This window comes from Ochotona princeps, chromosome 23 (genome assembly GCF_030435755.1).
Source record: "Ochotona princeps isolate mOchPri1 chromosome 23, mOchPri1.hap1, whole genome shotgun sequence".
Classification (NCBI taxonomy): domain Eukaryota; kingdom Metazoa; phylum Chordata; class Mammalia; order Lagomorpha; family Ochotonidae; genus Ochotona; species Ochotona princeps.
In genome coordinates, this window is record NC_080854.1 from 22,913,702 (window position 1) to 22,936,832 (window position 23,131).

The 23,131-nt window shown below is 44.9% G+C and overlaps 1 protein-coding gene and 1 long non-coding RNA gene across 2 annotated transcripts in view; one reads left to right on the top strand and one right to left on the bottom strand.

The window, feature by feature from the left end:
• AGXT2 (alanine--glyoxylate aminotransferase 2) overlaps positions 1-14,542 on the top strand; it is a 31,158-nt gene extending 16,616 nt beyond the window's left edge. The window contains exons 9-15 of the mRNA XM_004583768.3: positions 1,106-1,206; positions 1,753-1,845; positions 5,334-5,466; positions 6,788-6,879; positions 8,759-8,908; positions 11,602-11,700; positions 14,242-14,542. Coding sequence (XP_004583825.2) covers positions 1,106-1,206; positions 1,753-1,845; positions 5,334-5,466; positions 6,788-6,879; positions 8,759-8,908; positions 11,602-11,700; positions 14,242-14,358 — 785 coding nt within the window. The 3' untranslated portion in view covers positions 14,359-14,542. The remainder of the gene's footprint in view (positions 1-1,105; positions 1,207-1,752; positions 1,846-5,333; positions 5,467-6,787; positions 6,880-8,758; positions 8,909-11,601; positions 11,701-14,241) is intronic.
• On the bottom strand, positions 4,482-17,516 carry LOC131483094 (uncharacterized). Its single transcript, XR_009247510.1, has 5 exons — positions 17,420-17,516; positions 16,757-16,973; positions 15,616-15,716; positions 13,580-13,709; positions 4,482-4,663 (listed from the first exon to the last, which is right to left on the bottom strand). It is a non-coding gene; the product is annotated as an uncharacterized LOC131483094 (long non-coding RNA).
• Between the last annotated feature and the right edge of the window lie 5,615 nt (positions 17,517-23,131).

Genomic DNA, 23,131 nt, shown 5'->3' on the forward strand with positions numbered 1-23,131 from the left:
TTATGAAATCATACAATAAGCATGTCTCTCATGTTTACAGAAAATCAAATGTGAACTTGAAAGCGTGTACAGGAGATAAAGAACCGTAAGAAATTCTTCACTGGAATTTGAACTTCAGCGGAAAGGTTCATCAGCAGCTAATCCAGTCTAAAAGAGAATGCATGGATTTCTACAAATCACTCAAACAGTGACACTTCACTCTTTCTGTAGCTAAGGGATTGTCAAGTGGAATTGCTCAGTGTCTCATACCAGCCACAACTTCTACCACTTATTTCCCTCTTGATTCATTAGACACCACAAATGTACCAGCCAACACGCTTGGCTGTGGGCAGGATTCCAAAGACAAAACACTGTCCCCATCCAACAAAACCCCTCACATAACACAAGAAATGTCTGTGAACGGGAAGTAGCAGAGCGAGTGCCAAGGGCTTCACGGATGAACTTCACCACCTCCAGCACGTTAGATTGAGTCCTCAGTGTTCTCCAGACACACAGGAGTCTACAAAAAGTTCATGGAAAACACATAGGATAAAAAAAAAACTAGCAGGTATTTCCAAAGGCTTTGGGCTGTATCTTGTTTTGTTTGCACCACTATGAACTTATATTTTAAGTTTAGTTTCCATGAACTTTTTAAAGTTCATATTTACATGTCTTCATGTTTACTGACTATTACAATAGAGATACTCTGTTCTTGGAAAGGGCACATCAGCATGAGTGGCATGCCAAGGTAAGTAGAGTTATTTTCAAAAATATTAAACTGTCCCAATTGCACTTTAGTTAGATCCACCTGTTTGAAAGGATGGCCCTCCCCAGGCAAACCAGCTATATCTGCCAGACTCAGTGACGCTTTAGGGCATTTCTTTCCCAAATGGAAATTATTGAAGTGCTTTGTTCATACCTCAATGTCTATCCTCATCTTCCTCCTTGAACCAAGTCCAAGCCGTTCCAACAGCATGTCCGCTCTTCATCAACCACCTCCTTCTTCACTATGTTCTACCCACTTGACTGTCCTTGATTTTTTTCTCTATATTTTTCTCTTTTATTCTGGATGCCATTCTCATATCTTCAAAGGCTGTGAGATATGTTTATGTGTTTGTTTTTTCAGACTGCTGTGAAGCTAAAGATCAGTATATTGAACAGTTCAAAGATACCCTGAACACTTCTGTAGCCAAGTCAATTGCTGGATTTTTTGCTGAACCAATTCAAGTGGGTATATGAACCTTGGATTTTTCATTGAGCCTAATTTTCAATTATTAAGAGTCTTCATTCATGTATTTTAGAGAATTTCAAATTAATCAAGTGCCCATTGCTGTGTCCTGCTCCAAATTCAAGTCTTTCTCTCAAACCCTTTGAAAATACAAAATGCTGCTTTTCGATTGACCTTCACAAAACCATCTTCTCCAAGTCCATGATGACTAGACAGATGAAACTAGTTAATTCCTAAGAGTCTCAAAAAAAGGAGCTCCTAGCAGTGTTATTGCTTAACAGCCGCATTGTGGTAAACACCTGTCTTTAACCTCACCAAGTGCCCTCATTCTACCTTTTTGTTATCTCAGAAAAAAAATCATATTTGCATGATTTTTCCAGAAGGGTTGGTTTAAGAGCAACAGCTCCTGTTTTCACTTGTGGTTGAAATAAATAGTTCTACAGGTTGTGTTAAAAATTAATGTGATAATGATCTGTCTTCTTTTAAATACTCTGAAGGAGCTTGGGCTATTGTAACAGGTCTTTTTTGGTTGTGGTCTTTTGCAGGGCGGCAACGGAGTTGTCCAGTACCCAAAGGGCTTTCTAAAGGAAGCCTTCCAGCTGGTGCGAGAGAAAGGAGGAGTGTGCATTGCAGATGAAGTGAGTACCACAGAACGGCAAGTTAGAGCAATGGAAATGGAAAAAAAACAAACAACAAACACTTTGGGCACAGAGCATGGATAACATGGATTACCAAGGATGGCTATAGACAAATGAACTTTCACTAGTAGGGCTGGTTGGTTTGTTAGAAGATTAACTAGTGAGTTTAACAACCACAGCAGATCTTAAACATCCAAACTGAGCTCTGCCGTTTATTTATTTTTATTAGTTTTAAGAGGAGAATGAGATCTGTCTTTAGAGTCACTCACTAAAAATTGCCTACCATACCAGGCCAAAGCAGGAGCCAGGAATTCAATTTGAGTCTCACACATGGATGGCAGGGACCCAACTACTTGGTCTGTCACGCACTGTCTCCCAGTGTGAACGCTAGCCGCAAGTTGGATAGAAATCAGAACCCAGACACTGTGGTATCTTAAACAACTTGCTAACAGCCATAGGTGTTACTGCCATTACTCCGCAAACTTTTAAAGATTTATTCACTTTTATTGGAAAAGTAGATCTACAGAGATCTTCCACCTGCCGGTTCACTCCCCTAGTGGCCGCAGTGGCTGGAGCTGAGCCAATCCGAAGCCAGGAGTCAGGATTCTTCCCAAGGTTTCCCATGTGGGTACAGGGTCCCAAAGCTTTGATCCATCCTCTGCTGCCCTCCCAGGTCACAAGCAGGGAGTTGGATGGGAAGTGGAGCAGTCATATGGGATCCCATTGCCTGAAAAGAGATAATCAGCCAATTGAGCCATTGCACTAGACCCATACTCCATGAACTTTTAAATTTTCTTAAGGGGAACTGCTTCAGGTGCAGCTGACAGAAAAGTCATGCTTAATTGCTTGTCCAAGTTTTCATCTTAATTTTTAAAGGTTAATATTGACCAATTTTGCAACATGTATGTTTGTTGTGGCAAAGTTTGCGTGAAAATGACGTTTTTCAATATAAGTCAACAGCAACCCAGCCTCTACATCAGAATAATGTAGACAATGTAGACATTTGGAAAAGTGTTCCCCCAAAGTTGTAAATAAGCTTGAGTGAAAACTAAGTATGGTTGGAACAGGCACGCAATACCTCCAATATGACTCATATGGCAGGAATACATCTCCCTGGCTGTGTGAGCTGTACCCTAGGTGCATCCAAACAGGGATAAGTTACTTATAATTACACCTCACATTACAGTGTGTCAAAGAAAGCACTGTTTTGTCTGCTACTAAGACTAGCCATGGAGACCAAGAGACTAAAGGATGACAACAGGGACACTTTCCTCAACTTAAAATCCAGTGCAGCTGCTGGTGGTGCAGCACACCAAAATAGTTTTCTTTTTAATACTGAGAATTAAGGAGCTGAAGATGTTAGTGTGTAGAGAACTTTGTTTCACCTCCACCTGCCTACTATGCTCTCCTGGACACATTCTCCAGCTCACTTATGTTCGCCTTCCAGTTTTCTGCCTCTAGTTCCCATCCACTGCTCTGTGCCTTGCCATTATCTGAAAAGGGGGACAAAAGAACTGTGTTCCAGATGTTTCTTTGGACCTCACTGGCATGGGGAGACCCCCATGTACAAAGGATTGAATAGCACTTGTATGCCTTTCTCTTGGTCATCAGCTTTGTGTTAATTTGCTTCCTAGCTCCACCTAAGATGAAGGGACAGGGCAGACGGGACTGCTCCCTCCCCTTGCGCAGATATTTTGCAGTGCTTTCTGTGGACAGATATTTTGCAGTGTTTTTCATGATCAGCTTCAGGTGCATTGAGTTTCGCTGGAGTACTGGGCATTGCTGTCACAGCCTCCTCCAGCCGCGATCCTCCCTCCCATTGCCCTAACCTGTCATAAACAGCTAAGTTCTAGCTGAAGCAAGTTAATCCTCCATTTAAAAGAAGAGTGTATCCAATCAGTTTAAAATTAACTATATTAAGAAAGAGGATGAACTTTAGTCCCAGAATCAGCAAGTAATAAAGCTTCCAGAGTTGGACTAATTAGAGAGAGAAGAGAAGCTGAATTCAAAGAAAACATAAATTTCAGAATTTTCCAAGGTCTTGTATTTTACGAATTTCATGAAGTTGTTGGAAACTGTCCGGCACAAGGTAACCTTCAGAAGGACTGTGCTAATGACAAAAACAAGGGAAGCTAGAGCTTTCTGAGTGCTTCCTATGTGTCAGCCACTGTGCAGAAAGTTTGCAAGTACTAACTTGTTCAATGCGTAGAACAATCTGTACAGTGTGTCCCACTGTTTCTATTCACACTTTACACATAAGTGCACTTGGGTCTAAGAAGGTTAAATCCATCTATCAAGGTCTATACAGTTAATAAGGACAAACACAAGGCTCAAACTCAGCTTCCCCAGACTAGGCAGACAGAGACACCAAGGCCCAGAGAGAGATCAGAAGTATTCCCTGGGAAGGCTGTGGAAGAAACTAGCCTTGGAGAGTTGGTGAGTCCCGATCGGTTAGGTGTTTCACTTTCACTCACTCTGCCAGCAGTGTCTCCTCTGCATCAGGCACTCTGCTGGGAGGAAAGGGCAGAGAGAGGAGGGAGACATGGTCCTTGCCATCACACACAAGGATGGAGGGTAGGTGGCCCTTGCCTTGTGACTCCTGTGAGAGTGCATCAAAAAGCTTTTGGAAAATGACAGATATGCTTACTGTGTGGTTCAAAGATTTGGAATTCTTGCCAAGTTTCCTTTAATATGTGTTTTCCATGAGGTTTTGGAGGATGCCCTCATACAATTCTCATAAGGACCCCCATGAGAGATCTGAAGGCCGCGAGTCCCAGGTGCTTGGAGTGGGAGCCCACTGGCCTTCTGGAAAAGCTTCCTAGAACAAGTGAGGAGGCCACAAACGGGAGGAGAGAAGTTAGTGAGAGGACGCAGGGAGAAGACAGGCAACAGCGTGCGCAACTGACTAAGGTTCCCTTCTGCCCAGATCACTGACTTCCTGGAGCGGCTCATTCATTCCTGAGTTAACTGGCTCAGGCAGGTCCTCCTCACCAGAGGGTTCTGGGAAGAAAGAGGGATCCCTGGGGAGGGCTGGGCCAGCCCACAGGGAGGCAGGTGTCACAGCCTCCACCCTAACCCCCACACCCCACCTGCAGACTGACAGTGATTCCTGCTCCCCTGCCAGGGCCACGCCCAACTTCTCACTTTTCTCCTCCACTGTTTCACACTCAGCAGAAGCTTCAGAAAGCTGCTAATCACTGTGATCACTTTCACCTGCACCTGGAGGCATTAATCGAGGTTCAGAGGAGGGGAGGAGGACACTTTTGGAATCATGCAAAGCTAGCAAATGGCCTTTGATGCCTAATCAATCAGACATAGATTAAAATAGATGAAGTGTTCTGGCTAGGTTAGTACAACCATGGGAGTGGTGTTGAGGTGGTGACGGCAAGAGGAACAGACAGGAGAAGAAAGGAGAAAGAGTAAATAGGGGCGGGGAGCAATCTCATTTCGTGAAAGGTTCCCGGTGGGTTTGAATGTGTTCCCATCAGGTGCAGACAGGATTTGGAAGACTAGGCTCTCACTTCTGGGGCTTCCAAGCCCAGGGCGTACTGCCTGACATCGTCACCATGGCTAAAGGGATTGGGAACGGCTTTCCCATGGCAGCAGTTGTGACAACTCCAGGTAAGAGCAGCCTGTGCTGGCTTTGGGGCCTCCTCTTTTGGTGGTGGTCTAAAGCATGTGGGTTGGAAATCGGATGGGTTGCAGGCGGTGACAAGAACTGCACCATGCATTTTCCAAGTGCATCCAAGGATGAAACAGTAGGCCTGGCAGGTTATGAAACACATGAAAGAAATCCAGCCCTTTCTGCACTTGCTGCAGGAGAGACCAACCCTGTAATGAAATGCAAGCTCTGGCCAACTGCCTAGGAAGAGGAAAATGCGCTATCAAACCAAAACGAAACCAAGCTGAAACCTCCAGCCATCGTATTTTTGAAGGAGACTCTCACCTGATCTAGCCACACCAATGAACTATATATTCAAGGCCCACAGGATTGGATTTCTCTGCTGGTATCAACAAAACACTCCAGTCTCATCTATCCAGAAAATTAACATTAGAATTATTTTCCATTTTAGTCTAACAGAAAGCTGTTCTTTCACGAACCATTGCCTGTTGAAAATCTTCAAACCACTTCATTCGTCTTTTCCCATCAACAGTAAGCACACCTCTGAGGTTCCTACAGTGACACTGAATCCATCGGCAAATGATGTTGCTAAATCCTTAACGTAAGGTTTTTCCTTGATGCTGGTCTCAAGAAGAGAATTCATGAAAGAACACTTAGCTAATTGAACGTCCCACTTCCTTAGCTCCAGTTTTCAAGAACTTTCTAACTCATACAATACCTCAAATATTTTATTATCAGATTTCTCATGGAGCACATGAACCACTCATCCTTATCCACTGTATTAGTCCACACAGGTTGACAAGACAAATATCACAGACTAGGTGGCTTGACCAACAGACGTTTAGGTTCACAGAGGTCTGTAAGCCAAAAGTCCAAGATCAAGTTGCCCTCAGAGTTGCCTCCTAGTGAGACCACTTTTCTTGGCTTGTTCATGGCCACTTTCTCACTTCTGACTAGAGTGCTTGGGAACAGGCAAGGAGGGTGGAAGAAAGGGATTATGTTCTAGTATTTTCCTTTTCTGGTAAAGCTACTAGTCCTGTTGACCAGGGCCCCATCATTATGTGCTCATGTATCCTTGATTATCTTCTTAAAGGTCCTGTGTCCAGATCCAACCACTTTCAGGATTAGGATTTCAGTAGATCAGGTTGGAATGGACACAGTTAAGTCCATAACATCCACCAACAGGCAGGTGAGGAATGAATTGTCTAGGGTACCATTTACTACTTGAATGGAAATGCAACTGCAGTGATGAGATGAGATAGATCCAAATATGTCATGCTCGAGCCTCCTTCCCTTTTGTTGTTTGTTTGTTTGTTTTAGAGATTGCCAGGTCTTTGGCTGAAAGCCTGCTTCACTTCAACACCTTCGGAGGGAGCCCCCTGGCCTGTGCTATTGGATCTGCTGTGCTTGAGGTTTGTATCACAAGTCAAATGGGCTTCACTCATTTCATAGAACAATTGCAAAACCACACATCCATTATCAGAGTTCTGATGTATTGCATTATTAAAGATTTAGTAACTAAATTTCATTTTAAGGTTGATTTCCAGTTATTATTCTGTCTTTTCTCTGTTTTGGAAATCAAATCTACCTTGAATGCTCAAAATATTGGATAAGAAGTAATATCAGGGTTGGCATTTTGGCTTAATGCTTTAAGATACCAGTTGGAGCAGCCACATCCTGTATAAGACCATATGGGTTTAAGTCGCAGCTCTGCCCCCAATTCCAGTTTCTTGGTAATGTGCTCCTGTTCCTGGGGGACAGCAGGTGGTGGGTCAAATGCTTGGATGCTTGTTACCCATGTGAAAGACCTGGCTTAAGTTCCTGGCTTCCTGCTTTGGCCCAGCCCAGCCTACCAGGACCCTTGCAGGCATCTGGGCAGTAAGCCAATGTAGGCAGCATTCTCTTTTATATACTCTATGGCATCTCCTTACCTCTCAAAATAAGTTGAGCATTGAATTTAACATATATAAGTTTAGAATTTATTAAGTAAAAAGGAAACAATACATAAAAACCACTACATGGAAAATGTAAGAATTCCATTAGCCAAGTCGTAGCACTAAAATTTCTTTATTATCTGGGTAATGTTTTATACATAGTTGTTCATTAATATACTTTTTTTTGTTTACTTTTGGGCCTGCCTTCTTGGTGTTTGTATTTGTTCCTTTTGTTGTGTTCTTCTTAAGGGAATCTGAGTTCTGTGGGATGAGCACCAAGTAGTGCTACTAGGAGGAGCTGTGGCAGTTCAGCCCTACTGCACAATAGACTGAGCCCTCACCTGTTGAAGGAGATTTTTTTTTAATGTCTTTGTTAATACGCTCAATATCATTTGCTTAAATAAGGATAGGATGTTGCTGGAAGGATGCCCAAGGAATCAATCATAAGTCATTTGTGGGGAGGGAAGCTTGATGGCAAACCCCAAGAGTCAGCGAGAGCCATTCTCCATCCATATTTTCACACTTTCTGATCTTTAAATCAAGAACATGATGTTTTTTATTCAGAAACTCCAGAAGTGCTTTGGAATAAACAAGGAAAAAAATCTGTTCTCACTAATTAGCTACCCTTAAAATGATTTGATCGTGAAAAAAGAAGGTGTTAGCCAAAAGCTGTCATTTCTTTCATTTTTCAGGCCTTGACAATTTTAGGTGCTGTAGCATCTAAACCATTCAGATGGTAGAAAATATTTCGGTGAGCAAATAGGTCTTGAAAACGAGAAAATTCACCTGGAGCCATGTAATTGTTATCAGTTAACAACTGGGACTTGTTAAACATTAGTGTCTGCTGAAAATAGAGCTCAAGTGAAAATTCTTCCCTACCTTTCAGCGCCACCACCCCGGTTCAGCTAAAGGAGCCAGGGACCAGTCCAGGCGTGTGAGCTCCAGGATCTGTGTGTGACTGAGGGCTTCCACAAAGTGGCAGGTGTTTCTAATGCCCCTTTCCCTGGCACAACTGTCTTGTTTACCATACATCCCTGCCCTCAGCAAAGCCTGGCACTGTGATTTTCGGTATGATGGGGCTTATGTTGCCAATTGCCTTGAAACACAGCTTTTATTAAATTTTTCCTAAATTCTGGTCCATCCCCAAGGCTGAAAAAGTTATGGAAGAGTATCCCTTTCTACCCAGACGTCTCTTCTTACCAAAAGTGTGTTTGCAGTGTGTGATGTGGCCACCCCGGACTTTGAGTTCTGTTTCTTGAAACTCTTATAAGTCATGTACATTTCCTTCTCTGGGCTACTCAGTCAATCCTAGAATATTTGCCTTGAAAGGTCATTTAGGAGGGCTTTCTTTCCACAGGTGATTCAGGAAGAAAAACTGCAGGAAAACAGTAATGAAGTTGGCACCTATGCATTACAGAAGTTTGCTCAGCTGCGAGATGAGTTTGACATCGTGGGTGATGTTCGAGGCAAAGGTCTCATGATCGGGATGGAAATGGTGCAGGACAAGGTAGGTGCTGACCTGTCACTTTCTCTGTGCTTCCTGGGGTTGGCAAGAGTTCAAGAGACAAGCATCAGTGGAAAGCTCATTGCATTCATGCTCGCGGAGAGAGCCCACCCACACAGCAAGACTCCGCAAAGGCCTTGAGCGATCAGTGGGAAGTACTGAGCAGGAATGAAAAAGCTAGCAGATCTTTGAGAACTCTAGTGGAGGAAGGAGGAAGGGCATTTGGGAAAAGGACCCACTAGGGCTCTTGTCAAATTAGGCAAAGAGCATAGGCAATAACTGGGCACAGGTGATCCCCTACCTGCCTCGGTTCGACTTAGCATTTTTTGACTTTACAGGGATATGAAAGCCACAAATCTACCTTGAATTTGGAGTTTGGATTTCTGCCCAGTTAGTCATAGGCAGCACAACCCACTCCCAACATGCAGCCGTGTGACAAAGCCCAGCCAGCCCCACCATGAGGAGGGGACGCATGTGTGAGTCTACCATGCATTGTGCTTCATGCTGCGTGCTCAGTAGGTGGCATGTGTTCCATGCATTTTGACTGACACTGGCTTCAATATGCAAAGGGCTCATCAGACTGTAACAGTACTGTAAGTCAAGGAGGATCTGTACTTTTTGAGAGGGGAAGGTTGTCCAGGGAACTAGCAGGAGTGAAGCGGAGCCAGGAGAAGCTGGGGTCAAGGTGCGGGGTGAGGATGTTGAACATCTATTGAACTCTTGCACTAGCTTGTGTGTTTGCTTGTTTGTGCGTTACTTTCGATTTTCCCAGTAACCAGGCAGGAAGGCTCCCCATTAAGACCCAAGACTCAACAGCACAACAAATGAACTTAGCGTTTTCTCCAAAACCAGTTAGGTCTCTCGAGATCACTGTTCCTCACTCCTCATCATTCTTCCAATGACGCAGCCTCAACACAGCAAAGCAGCCCGCAGATCCTTTTGTGGATTCTTTGCTTAGTCTCTCGACACCAGCCCTTTGTTTGCACTGCTGCCCCCATAGTGGTTTTCCTCCACAGAGGAAGTGGTTTTCCTCCACAGGGACAATGCCCAGGTCCTCACAGCAGAAACCTCGCAGGGGGAGGAGGAGCTGAGCCCACTCCACCAGTGTGCCTCGTTAGAATTCTGCAGGCCTGCTTTTCGCTGGGTATTCAGTTATTCCCAGAAGTCGAGGAAGGCAGGATTAAAGTGGACTAGGGTTAGTGTTAGCAGGGAGGGGGCTGGCCCAGACCAACTTTGGGATAAAGTCAAATAAAGGCCACGTATCCACATCCACAGTACTGGGTAATCCCCCCACCTCCAACCCAACTTCTTCCCTTTGAGAGGCCATTCCAGCAGACCTGGTCCATCTGATTCTAGGCTCTGCCATCTGTGTTAGCTGCAATCCAGCTCTCACAGCCTAGCTCTCCCTTTAACCTCCCTTCTCCAGCGGTTGAGAACCCAGAGGCATGCAGGAATGTATCCTGCGATCAAGGAGACATTGTCGATCTTCCCCTCTCCCAGGCCCAATAGTCCGAAAGTGTGCATGGTTTTATTCTCACCTTCAGTCATAACAAAAGAGAAAAAAATTGCAAGCATCTCTGGAAGGGAGGTCCAGTCTGTTCCGTTCTCAGATGCTAACACCTCACAGGGGAAGCAAGACTGAGAGGAAGGAATGGGTGAGGGCTTGATGGGGAGACAAGGATGGATGACAACGCTCCAAGGTGGAGTCCAGGGGAGTCCACCTCACAGGATGGCAGGGCTGACCCCAGAGCCAGACATGCCTCATGCATCCAGAGCCAGAGAGCCGGGCCCGGCCAGGCTGAGGAAGGCACAGAGGGGCACCAGCAACAGCAGACAGCTGTCGGCATGGGTGCTTGGGCATCATTTCAAAAACACAGAGACCTCAGGCTTGCCCCAAATATTCTAATTTGACCATCCTTGTAGGGGCCTTCCAAGGAACAGAGACACAGTCAGACTAGAAAGGGCTACATCCAAGGGAGGTGATTGTATTCACAGAATGGGAAGGCAGGTAACACACAGAGAGAGTACAGGTTCCAGGCCACTGTCATTGCCAAGGCTGTTGGCAGGTCTGAAACACCCCACCCTACTCCCCAGCAAATAACAGATAGATGCTCACTCAGGGTCTCATGCTGCTTCTCAGCTGCTAACCCCTTGGAGCAGTCTTAGCGGTGAAACAGCAGAAAATTCCAGGAGCAGGGAAGACAGGGACAAACCGATCGCACCCCTGTGACAACCGCCCAGCCATGCAGTGGCCCTGGGGAATCCTGGGCCACACAGGCCCTTGTGCAACCTCTAAGCCACTTCCTGCACTTTGAGATGATCTTTGTACACAAGAACAAAATGAAAAGCTCAAGGGAGTTGGCACATAAATAAAACGGACTCAGAAAAGTCAGCGATTAAAGAACCAAAGTCCCAAGACATCCATTAGCAGAGCCAAGATTCACTGTCTATCTCTGTAGCACTTCAGTTGGCCTTTGGGTCTTGGGATAAATTGGGATAGAAACACACATTTTGAAAGAATACCCTCCAAAAATCTGGTCCTACAATTAACAGCTTTATTCAGTTACGGGGCAGGGAAGACAGTAGATAGAGAAGGGCACCGGTGACTTGATGGTTCTTTTTCCCTTTGTCTTGGCGATAATGCCTGCAACCATGCTAGTGCCAAACAGAAATCATTTTTTAAAATGTGTTCACAGATGAGCCGCCAGCCTCTTCCCATTGAAGAAGTAAACCAAATCCACGAAGACTGCAAAAACCTGGGGCTCCTCGTTGGCAGAGGCGGCCTTTTCTCCCAGGTAAGAGAACACCTGCGCTGTAGGTAGATGGCTCCTTAACCCTAACCCCAACCCTAAGCTGGCACACTGGGGGACCCGGCTGTACCTCCTAAGGCACAGGTGTCTTCTAAAGAAAGGGCAGTGATGTCGTCTGGCCACGAGGTGGCACTGTAGGAACTGGTTTGGTGTCTGCGGAAAAGTGCCGCACATCTAGCTAGCTGCCTTACCAGCCATGCAAAAAAATAACTCTCCTGCTGTATGTGAGAGCAATACTAGACATGCTTAAACAGCTCCTGGCTTCAACCTCGTGATCGTGGTATGCCACCTAATAGCTCTGGCTGACCCGGCACCTTTAGCAGGGGAGGTGAATTCCCCTATGCCAGAGCCCTAAGGCAGGGCTCCAGTTCAGCCATTCCCTGCTACCCTTCCCTCGGGGGCTGAGCGTTTCTGGTTATAAACATTCCCCTGTTGCCAGCTTCCTTGCACGCTCTCGCCTCTCACCATTAGCCTGAGTCCTGAAATCCCCCTGCACCCCGTTTTCAGAGAAACCAGAGGCTGCCATGCCGAACTTCTACAGAATCTCTGCACGTATTTTTCTGTGTGAATCAGCACAAAATCCTGAGACCTACAAGGTGGTTGGCTGCTGGCTTAGCCATCCTTTCGCTACTTGGCAAGCATTTTTTTCTGGTGTTATGCAGCAGGTGATACCCTGGGGAGTGACGTATCGTGGTTAATAAGAGCTGCTTCCCCCAACCCCCCGACCCCTGTTCAGGGAGCGGTTGGGGGAGACTCATCAACAGACACAATGATACCAAGTAGGGAACTTCTCTAGAAATGTCCAAATGGGGTGCTGGGGGAGGAGCCAGAGAGCAGCAGCCAAGATCAGCCTTCCTGCTCAGCCTGATCCTAACCAAGCCTACACGCAGAGCATTCCCCCATTCACACAATCACGGCAGACGGCGGGCGCCCATGGGTGCTGTAGTGGGACTGGAGCTTAGGGTCTGGGACAGGGAGGAGGAAGAGAAGGAAGGCAGCCTTGACCATGGATCTACCTGGCACTTTTTCCACCTGTAGTCTATGTTGGCCTGTACACTGCTCACAACAAGCTCTAAAAGGAGTACTACGATGAAAGTATCTATAAAGGGGACAGGTAAAGATAAGTGTATTTCAATGCAAAAGCATGCTGACATAGGTACGTAGGGTTTGTTTTCTTTTCCATATGCTGGTGTCTTCTTCCCCCATTTTTTTTCACAAAGTTTATTTGTAAATGTACAAGAGGCTCTAAGGTGACGCTTCAGTCTAACTATGGGTGGCAAAAGACACTCCAGCCAGGAATCGAGATGCACAGACAGGGATGGGACCCAGGGCACCATCAACTTAGGCACCGCGAGTAGCTTATGTTTACTAGAAAGGCAGATTTTGGGGGGAAAGGGGGAGACAGAGAGAGGTCTTCTGTCCATTGGTTCACTCTGCAAATGACCACAATGGCCAGAGCTGAGCTGATCCAAATCTGAAAGCCAGACGTTTTTCTAGGTCTCCCACAAGGATGCAAGGTTCCAAGGCCTTGAGCCATCTCCAATGCTTTCCCAGACCCTATGCAGGGAGCTGGTTGGGAAGTGGAGTAGCCAGTACTAGCTGGTGGAAGATTAGCCAACTATGCCACCATAGGGGGCCCCATACATAGCTTTTCCATAGTATATGTTGTCCACACATTTTTGGAAAGCCATTTGCACTCCCTTATTTTGTATGTGAAGAATAAGAGGCATACAAAGGTTATATAAATGCGCCACATCACACAGTGAGTGGCAGAACCCAAATCCTGACACAAGCAGTCTGACTGATGAACCAAGGAGGATAAACGCAAAGGGGACAGACTGAATTTGGATTATGAGAGCCTTACATTTGTTGAAAAGAAGTTGGACCTGCGAGGAAACACTGGGATGTTTTCTGGAGTAGAGGTGATGGAAATATCCAGGGTCAGGTGCATAACTTGGACTTGAACAGCAGTGGGCATCCCTTGTTCTCTGAGTCTGCAGGGAAGAACACAAGAACAGTTCAGGGAGCAAGTGGGTTTAGAGAAAGACTCTGCCCAATGGTTCTAGTTTTCCCTAAGCAATATAAGGCATAATTGTGTAGGAAAGAGAACAAGAGATGTAGCTGTTGAGTAAGGAAATGGAGAAGAATCACTTCTCAGCGTTTGGGCTAAGATCAAGTGTGAAATTGAGAAGAATGAAGATTTATAAAGACAAAGGGGAGAATGGTTTCATTGATTCAGAGATTAGCTAGAATGGAAGGAAGAGGGCTGAGTGGGTGGAGAGCGTGAGTGCAGGAAGGAGTAAGACCTACTGAAGTAAAGGATGGGGGGGTCATGGAAATCCGATTTGGGTTAACCCTGCTCAGGAAGAGGTTCATGGAGCTGATCTGGAATGGGAACAGGTGCTGAGTAACGGGGCAGTTAGGCGACAGGAGAGAAACCAGACCCTGGGCTCTTCCTGTAGTGCGTCTCCTCAGCGTCGTTCCTGCATCTCTGATGGTGTGTTGCTCTGTTTTCCTTCGTCCCAGACCTTCCGCATTGCGCCCCCCATGTGCATCGCTAAAGCAGAAGCTGACTTTGCGGTGGAAGTGTTCCGCTGTGCCTTCAACCAGCACATGGAGAGAAGAGCGAAGTCACATTGTTAGAAGTCAGAAAACCTCAAGCCTCGAGAATGTCCCACTTACGGTCAAGGGTGAATGTGAGGAACTTAAGATCCACGAGTATTTGGACAAAACCTGCAGCGTGAAAGGCATGGTGGTCTGCTCCCAGCCATTCTGGTCAGAGGAGAAGCCTTAGGTCAGAGCCGAAATCCCAGCCCATCTGGGTTGGTTGGTGCCCCACTGCACAAACATTTCTGGTTGACAAATCCTGAAGGCAAGTCTTCCAGTGGCAGTGTCTTCCAGAAAAGCTTTCTTCACACTTGAGTCCTCAGCTTAGGAGGAGGCGTCCTGTTTGTGCACTGAAAACACCACACATCACGAAAAGATTGTGGGAGCTATGTCAACTGGCTTGGGACCACGCAAGTAAATCCCATTTGCTAAGATTGGAAAGTAGACAGAAGCTAAATGTTAAGTGGCAGAGCCGCCTTACCTGAGCACCTCCAGTTCCATGAGATAGTAAGCTCACTGTATTGTATAAGCCTTTTTGATATCCATTTACTGTTACCTAACTCCTCAGAGAAATAGCCGCCCCTCCCTTGTTTTCCTTAAAACATGTGTCAAAGCCGTTTTTCTCCACTTTCACTGCCATCATCCCACCCTGATCTAAACTCATCATCGTTACAAGAATCCTTGAGACTAGAATTTTCCAAGCTTTCATCGTTAGAGTGAACATTGACATTGTTTCCACATATCTATCCATGTGGCACTTGATCAATTTTTTCCTTTCATCTCACCTTTCATTAAGGTAGATTTAATATTAAACTTTTTATGAGAAATCATTTCTACTTTCCAGAGGGAGAAAGACACCATCAAAAGAGAGTGAACACAAAGCAATATATGTTGCCCTAACAGGACATGGGTGTTTGCAAATATTGTCAGCCTTAAGCCTGTCTGTTCTTTGTGCAAAGAGATTTCACAGTATTTGAGGGATATTAGAATATGCTGGAAAGCTGAGACCCTCTGCTACGCACAGAGCAACATCTGGAGAAGCGTGAAAGACGTGATCTGCGTCCTGGTTTAGAGCCAAGTCATCAGTGTCCACTCTCCACTCCCAAACTGTGTTTTATTACTACATCCTACACTTCATGGCCAGGTTTATTTCCATTGGCCTTTGATTTAAAACGCAGCATTCCCTAGCACAGCACCTTACAGTCATTCCTCGTTGTCACCTAGGTAAAGTCAAAACTCCTTAGCACCTGTTCTGGTACAATGGGAATATCGTTGGATTAAAAATCAAATTACTTGAAACCCAGAACCTCTGTTTCTCTGTAATAAATAGCCTTGGACAAGCCTTTGAGCCTCAGTTTGTTTCTAAGCACAGCAATCTTCTCCCTTCTTAACACCTAGAGTTGTTTTGGAAATCAAGTGAACCAATAAATATATAAATGCATTTGCAAATTAATTAATACATGAATAGAGATGTGCTCACTTCCGGTCACACTTCTCCATAAAATGTTTTGCTGGGAAGTGTTTTATGCTTGATTTTTTTTCCTGCTTTGCCTCCCATCCGAGCTCCAAACACTAGAATCTCATTTCTGTCTCCCAGTCATTGCTTGGAACCTGCCTTCTCAAAAAGCCATTGGTGATTTCTTTCTGACCAAAACAATGTTTCTCCTGCCTGGGTTTGCAGAACAATGGCTTCGCCCAATATATCATGCCTCCTGGGTTTCTGTGCTGCAGTCCTTCTGTTTCAGACCACTCCCGCCCAGCCTCTTTCCTCGAAGCCGTCAACCCTGACAGCCTCTCCTGAGCCATCTTTTCTTCCATGCTGTGCTCGCCCCCTGTGACCCACTCCTTGACCGTGATGATTCTTTCAAAAATCTATCTTACATTTCCAACCTTCTTACAGAGTTCCAGCCTCAAAAATCATAGCACTCTGTACACACTGTTTGAATACCATAGGAACATTTCAAATTCAGCAGGTTTGACACCAAGCCTATTTCTCCCTCCTACCTCCCTGCTTCCCTCCTACCCTTCCTCCCTCCCTTCCTCTCTTTTTCTCTCCCCAGCTCTCTCTCTCTGTTCCACCCCACCTCTAATTCTCTTCTTTATTAATGGTAGCCTTATCAACTCTGGCTTCCAATTAAAGTTGTTGTTGTTTTCCTTATCCTCTGACCTGTGTATAACTAAGTCTCATGAATACTTTCTCCAATATAACTTTTCAAACATGGCACACTGATACCATCATTATCTTAATTTAGACCATCATCTCCCTAAATGACTTGAACTGCCTTCTAACTGGCATCCCACACTCCTACATGCTCCATCCACACTGGTGCCAAAACAACGTACCCAGAAGTATGACCGCATCTCTCATCTGTTGGAGACTTCAAAGGATCCCTGTTGTCCAAAGAACCAGGTCCAAACCCTCAACTGTTACAACCTTCCAGAACCTTCACAGTTTGTCTCCTAGCCACATTTTGAGCTTTTTTGCTGCCATTCTTTCCATGCCGTGCACCTTGCATCTTTGCTTCTATAGTTAGTTTACTCTTGCTAATATGTTCTTCTCTTTAGAAGTGAAAATTATGGAATCAGGGCAATTGGAAAAGACACACATAGTTGCTTGCCACAGTCTCCCCAAGTCCAATAAAGCATATCCTCTAAAATAAAAGAAAAAAAACACTGAAAAATAAAGGTTTTGATAACCTCATAAGAGTTTAGGGAACTGGGGGGAGGGTTTGGGGAGGGGAAGGGAGAATCCCAGTACCTATGAAACTATGTCACATAATACAATGTAATTAATGAATTAAAAATTAAAAAAAATAAAAACAGTACAAGACCAAAAAAAGAGTTTAGGGAACTATGAAGAGGTAACAATAAAAATTAAGTGTAATATCAACAACAAATGATTTTCCCATGCTTAGTCCAACATCCCTGCCAACACATCTTCTCTCAGAAAGAGAGGGCTAGAGGATTTATTCATTCAGATCAATTCATACAGCAGAGTGTTTGTGGATTCCTGAAGGCCTCTTATATATACCTAACACCATACCCTGTTAGTTCCCACCTTCTGAGGACAGCCCAGTGTCAAAGTGCCCTAGCTGACCTCTTGTTGCTGTAATAGTTTAGTTGATATAGAATGTGGTGCTGGCTCCTGCTCAGCTTCTGGTGATGGCCTCATGCTGCTTTGATCGGGAAACAGAAAGGTAAGTGGATCTGTAAGAAGAGAACATGAACTATGGGCCTTTCACATTTTACAGTAACTAGTCCAGCCCACCAGAGGCAGAACTTGAAAGGCAACAGTACATTCAGGAAAGCTCTGTCCCCATCCCCAAAACCACTCCTCTGGGACCCAGTTCCCAACACCACCACACTGGAGACAAATCCCCAGCAAGAGGGCTGGTGGGGACAAACCAGAGCCCAAACCAGCAATGAAATTCCCACAGGTCACCAGACCTTGCTTTCCAAGTTGCTATGGATCAGGATAACTTGCAAGTCTTTCTTGAAGAGCAGCTGATGGCTGAAGACAAGTACACATCACAAGCTTTACAGCAGAGAGGGTCAAATGTTGTGACCTTCGAACATGCAGGCCCATTCCTTTCCTTCACTGTGTTATAAACATGATGAATTCTTCTTGCCTTCCATTTGGAGTCGTGGGCACGTTAGCACCACCTTTTCTGACTTCCATTCTCTGCTCTGCCCACAGGAGGTGGGATGTGAGCCAGCTTACATAAGGCTGGGAGCCCACATTTGTGCCAAGCTCTTCTATATTTCCTTTCCTGTTGAAACTGTCTAAAGTAAGTGGTCATGAACACCCAGCTCAAAGAAACTCTTCCCCATGAGAAACATATTGACATACAGCATTAAAAATTTGACAATTGTTTAAAAACATTTGAAGTGCCAATCTACTCAGGATATAGTAATTGTTTAAGATTCTATCACAGCAAGTTTGGGTTATAATAAACTAACAGTAATTATTATAGCTCCTGTGAATAGATGCTGCAGTAATAAACTACCCTATGTATTGTAAAATGTTGTCTTGTGTATCAGCATAGCTTTCAACTTTCTAGAACAGTTGTCCATCATTATCCATGGAGCATTGTTTCCAGCCCCCTGCCCCTAGATATCAGAACTTGTAAATGCTCAAGCCCCTTAGAGTGCATGGCATGGAATTTGCATGTAACTCACGATGTCTTCTCATACACTTTAAATTGCATATTCTGGAGCGCATATTATACTCAATATAATATGAATGTTACATAAGTGGTTGTGATACAAATTAATTCAGGAATGATGAGAAGGAAAAAAGTTATTAATATTCATCACACACACAATGTTTTATCAAATATGTTTCATCCACCTCTGGTTGAACCCGTAGAGTCAGATGCATGGATACAAATATTCAAATGGTGTCTCTCAACCACAGAGAGCTTAATTCTTTATTTAAATCATTTGGAAGTCTTCCATTTCCTGAATGACAAGAGAGCAATGGCAGACATTACACAGGCCTCTTCATCATGCAGATTAGTGTCAGAGGATCAGTCATTAGGTAGCTGTGCCCTGCATCAGCAGTTTATTCTTGGTTAACTAAAGCTAAAGGCTCACTTCCAGTTGAGGCATAATCAGTAAAAACAACAGATTCACCATTATGTGAGGGAGTGTTTGGCCTGTTTGGTTAAAATATGACTTAGGACACTTTTATCCCATATGAAGGTGCCAGGACTTAGGTCCCAACTCCAGCCCCTAGTTCCAGCTTGCTAGAAATGCACGCTCCAGAAGGCAACAGGTAGTTCATGCAGCTGAGTTCCTGTCACTCACTTGGGAAATCTAGATTTGGTTCTTGGCTCCTGGAGTCAGCCTAGCCCAACCTATTCAATGTATGCATTCGGGCAATGAACAAGCAAGTCAGAACTGTCTTACCTGTCTATTTCTTTGTCTCTCACATAAATAAAAAAATAAGCATTTTTACAGCAGTGACGGTAGAACACAAGACCAGAAAGAATCTCAACAGGTGCAGAAACCCACTGAAGTCTCTCAGAATAAAGTCACAGGAGCAAAATGTCACTTTTAGGGTGCCATGAAGATTAAGGGGCTAAGCCTAGATCTGACTGGTGACGGAGCCATTTGGTGGCCCACGAGTGATGTGAAGTTAATCCAAGGGGGAGAACAGTCATGAAAGAAACCTCAGGAACACAGGGTAATCAATGTGAAATTTTTTTCACAATAAGTGAGAAAATAGCAAACTTTTCATTAGATGGGACTTGGTGCAGTGGAAGGAGGCTGCACAAAGACCCATTTGACCTGTTTGAGGCCAACTCACCCCTAAGATTTGAGGCTTTCTCAGATCAAATCCAGGATGACATCACCCCCACGGAACCTGTGTGAGCGTTTAAACAAGAAAATACTTAGGTTGCTGCTCAATCACTCTTCATTTTGTCTTGCTTTTTTATTTTACTTATATCAGGTTACTAACTTTCGTGTATTTCACATTATAGATTTAGGAGCACAGTGATACTTTTAACTCTTCCCTTCCTCCCACCCATGTTCCCACCTTCCTGCTTCTTTCTTCTTAAATTTTTACAATGGCATTCTTTCAGTTCACTACACCATCACAGGCTTAACACTCCTCTAAGTCAAAAAATCAACAAACAGCAAGTAGGAAAAACACTGTTCCTCAAGAGCAGCTGATGCTGTAAGCAATGATAAAATCTCGAAGTGCCAATTTCGCTCCTATAGTCCAGTTTTATTTTTTGTCCAGTTTTATTTTTTATGATGTTTACATAGTTGATTCAGATGGATAGGTTATTTTCTTTAGCCTATGTATTAGTTACAACAGACTAAACATATCTATCATTTGGGGACTGACTCATTTCACTAAATATAATGGTTTCCAGTTGTATATGGTAGATCCATTGTCAGATTTCTGAGGAGTCTCCATACTGTCTTCCACAGTGGTTGTACCAGTTTACACACCCAACTACTGTGGATTAGGGCACCTTTTCACCACATCCTAGCCAGTATTTATGGTTTTATGATTTGGGGATGACAACGATTCAAGCTGGAGTGAGGTGTGATTTTAATTTGCATTTGCCTCATGGCTAGTGATTCTGAGCGTTTTTTCATGTGTCTGTGACCCAGACTTGGCTGTCATGGCAGATCAAGGACTTCACTGCTGGCCCTTGGGACACTCTAGACCTTCCTGGACCACTTATAACTCTGTTCCCCTCTGTCACGTTGCCCAAACAATTAACAGCTCATCCTCACCCATGCCAATGCTAGCACATGGCTCTTCCTATTATGTCCTCTGTTCAGGACAAAGAAAAAAAAAAACACCAGTTTGCAGGCATCATTCATTGGTACTTGAAGTAAATTTTAAAAAGCAAGAAGGTAGGAGGAGAGTGGAAATTATGCCAGCACTCAAGTATTTTTAGTGCTCTTCTCCCTAAGCTGGCACTGGATATGAAGACTAGCACGATCACTGAACTCCTGTAAGGGTGTTATTGAGAGTCACTGTCCTGCAGAGGAGGTCTCCCACAGTTCAATACTAGCACGCACCAGGACCTGGCAGAGGACTGACCCATGCCCCTCTGGTTGTCCCGTGCCTGTTCAGCCAATCCGGGTACAAAAGGTCTCTCTGCTCTTCACAGTGCTCCTGGAGTCAGCTCCTAGACCCCAAGGAGCATCCCTGCAAATGCTTCCCTCAATCTTTGTAGCAGGTGCTTCTTCCCCACTGCCTTCCTTCGTCTCCCTGATTCCTTTCTCTTTCACCTGTGTTCCTTACACCCAGAAGTGATACCTTCTGACTCCTCTAACCCTTCCAGAGAGTTATGGCGAGAGGCAGTGGGTTTTATTCAAAGGAAGTAGGATGCACTGCCATTCTATCCTGGTGGTTCAGCTAAAAGGGGGAGGAAAACAATCTAGTGTATCAAACTTTCCAAGATTCAGATTTTTCTGTTTTTGAATGTGTCTTCCAAAGGTACATGCCGTATCATTACACAATTGTTTAAAAATTAACTTAAAAAAAAGACTAAAGTTGAAGGACTCACATTCTTGATTTCAAAACTCACCAGAGAAGTAGGAATTTCGAGTAGGGATTGAAGATGCTGCATCCTCCCTCAGCGGACCTGCTTTTAATTCCTGACTCCAGCTACTGCAGAGCCTGGGAGGGGGTGATGACAGCTCAGTCAGTCGATCACTGTTACCAATGTGGGAGACCTTGATTGTGTCCCAAGTCCTCAGCTTCAGCCCCAGGCAGCCTCCTCTGTTTCAGGCTTTAGAATAGTGAACCAGATGTAAGACCAACCAAGATGTCTGGCTTGTGGTCACCTTTCAGTAAGCACTTTCCCCGGCTGGGTGGAACCTCTTGTCTAGCAGACAGCGAGCTGGTTCATCTGTGACATGAGTAGATGCAGCAGATACCACTACAAAACTCCATGTCCACTCAAGCATTTTCTGTTCTCGATTCTCCAACAGCCACAGGGCACAGTAGGAGGGCTCCCAGTGAACGCATGTTGAAGCATCTGACATCAGGGTGTTGCAGGCCTGCTTGACACCTAGGTGTGAGGTCCCCAGAGAGCAGGTGTATTAGTAACTGACTGTGCACTGCTAATGAGATGGGATGTGCAGAAGTGAGTCCTGCAGATCTAGCCATAGGGAAGCCTCCGAGGCTTCTGCTGATTCCTCATTTGCCCTTGAGATCTCACTGTGCTAATGATGGGGTGACAAAGAGTTCAGACAGAGCATTAAATTTGAAGCTAATTGAAAATGTTTTAGTTAGACCTGGATCTAAGCAGCAGATACTTCTATCTGAAAGCAGACAGTGGGAATCAAAACGGACAATGACCTTCACCACACATCTTTGACCTGCTTCTTGCCCTCCACTGCTGAGAGACCTTCCCCGTGGACTTTGGGACACTTGTCTCTGAGGATACTGTCTGTCAGAGCATGGCATTGGTGGAGGAGTAACACTGTGGTCAGGGCTGTGCCCACCTGAGCCACTCAGTTCAGAAAGACACCCAAGCCCCCAAAGCAAAGACTCGCCACTCGCTCTTCCAGCTTGTTGGTTGAGAGAAGTTCACCCTTTTCCGTGAACAGCTCTGCAAGTTTCAGCAATTGCATAGAGGCCTGTAACCACCCCCACATGAAGACAGAGAATCATTCCAGAACACCCCCAGGCTCACAGACTCTCCTGCTCCTAAGCCCTGCAGCTCCCTGATCTATTTTCTGTGATTGTAGTGTTGCCTTGCCCAGGTTTTCTCAGCAGTCCCACTCATGGTCCCCTTCTGTAATGACTTACTAACCTGATACCTCCACTCCCTCACCTGCTGTAACTCCATTCCTTCCTGCACATGCCACTTTCATTTGTTCACAGAAGTATCTAGAAGCTTTGAATTGCCAAAGTGAACAGGTCATTCCTTCTTGGGACATTTTATACAGTCCTTGCCATAATTGACTGTCTTCCCTTTTTTTATTGTCTCCTGCTTTGTTTTCTATCTCCTTATTCTCCTCAGTTCTCTTCCCTTTGGTCTCTGTGCCTGTTCTGTTTCCAGCACTAAATATGGACACGAGGCAGGGAAGCAGATCCTGGTGGTGGCTGACCCAACAGCTTCATCCGCTCTCACTCCCACCTTTGTTCAGGTGTCTACCCTGAGGAGGTGGCCTCATCTCTTGCCTCCATATTAATCTCAAACATCCCTGACCAATGAGATTTATGGAGGAGGTTGCTGGGGGTGGGATAGGAAGCTCCTGAAAAAAATCCTTCACCTCCCTTCATGCTCAATTCCTGTTTAAAAAAAGAAAAATGACTAAAGTTATTGTG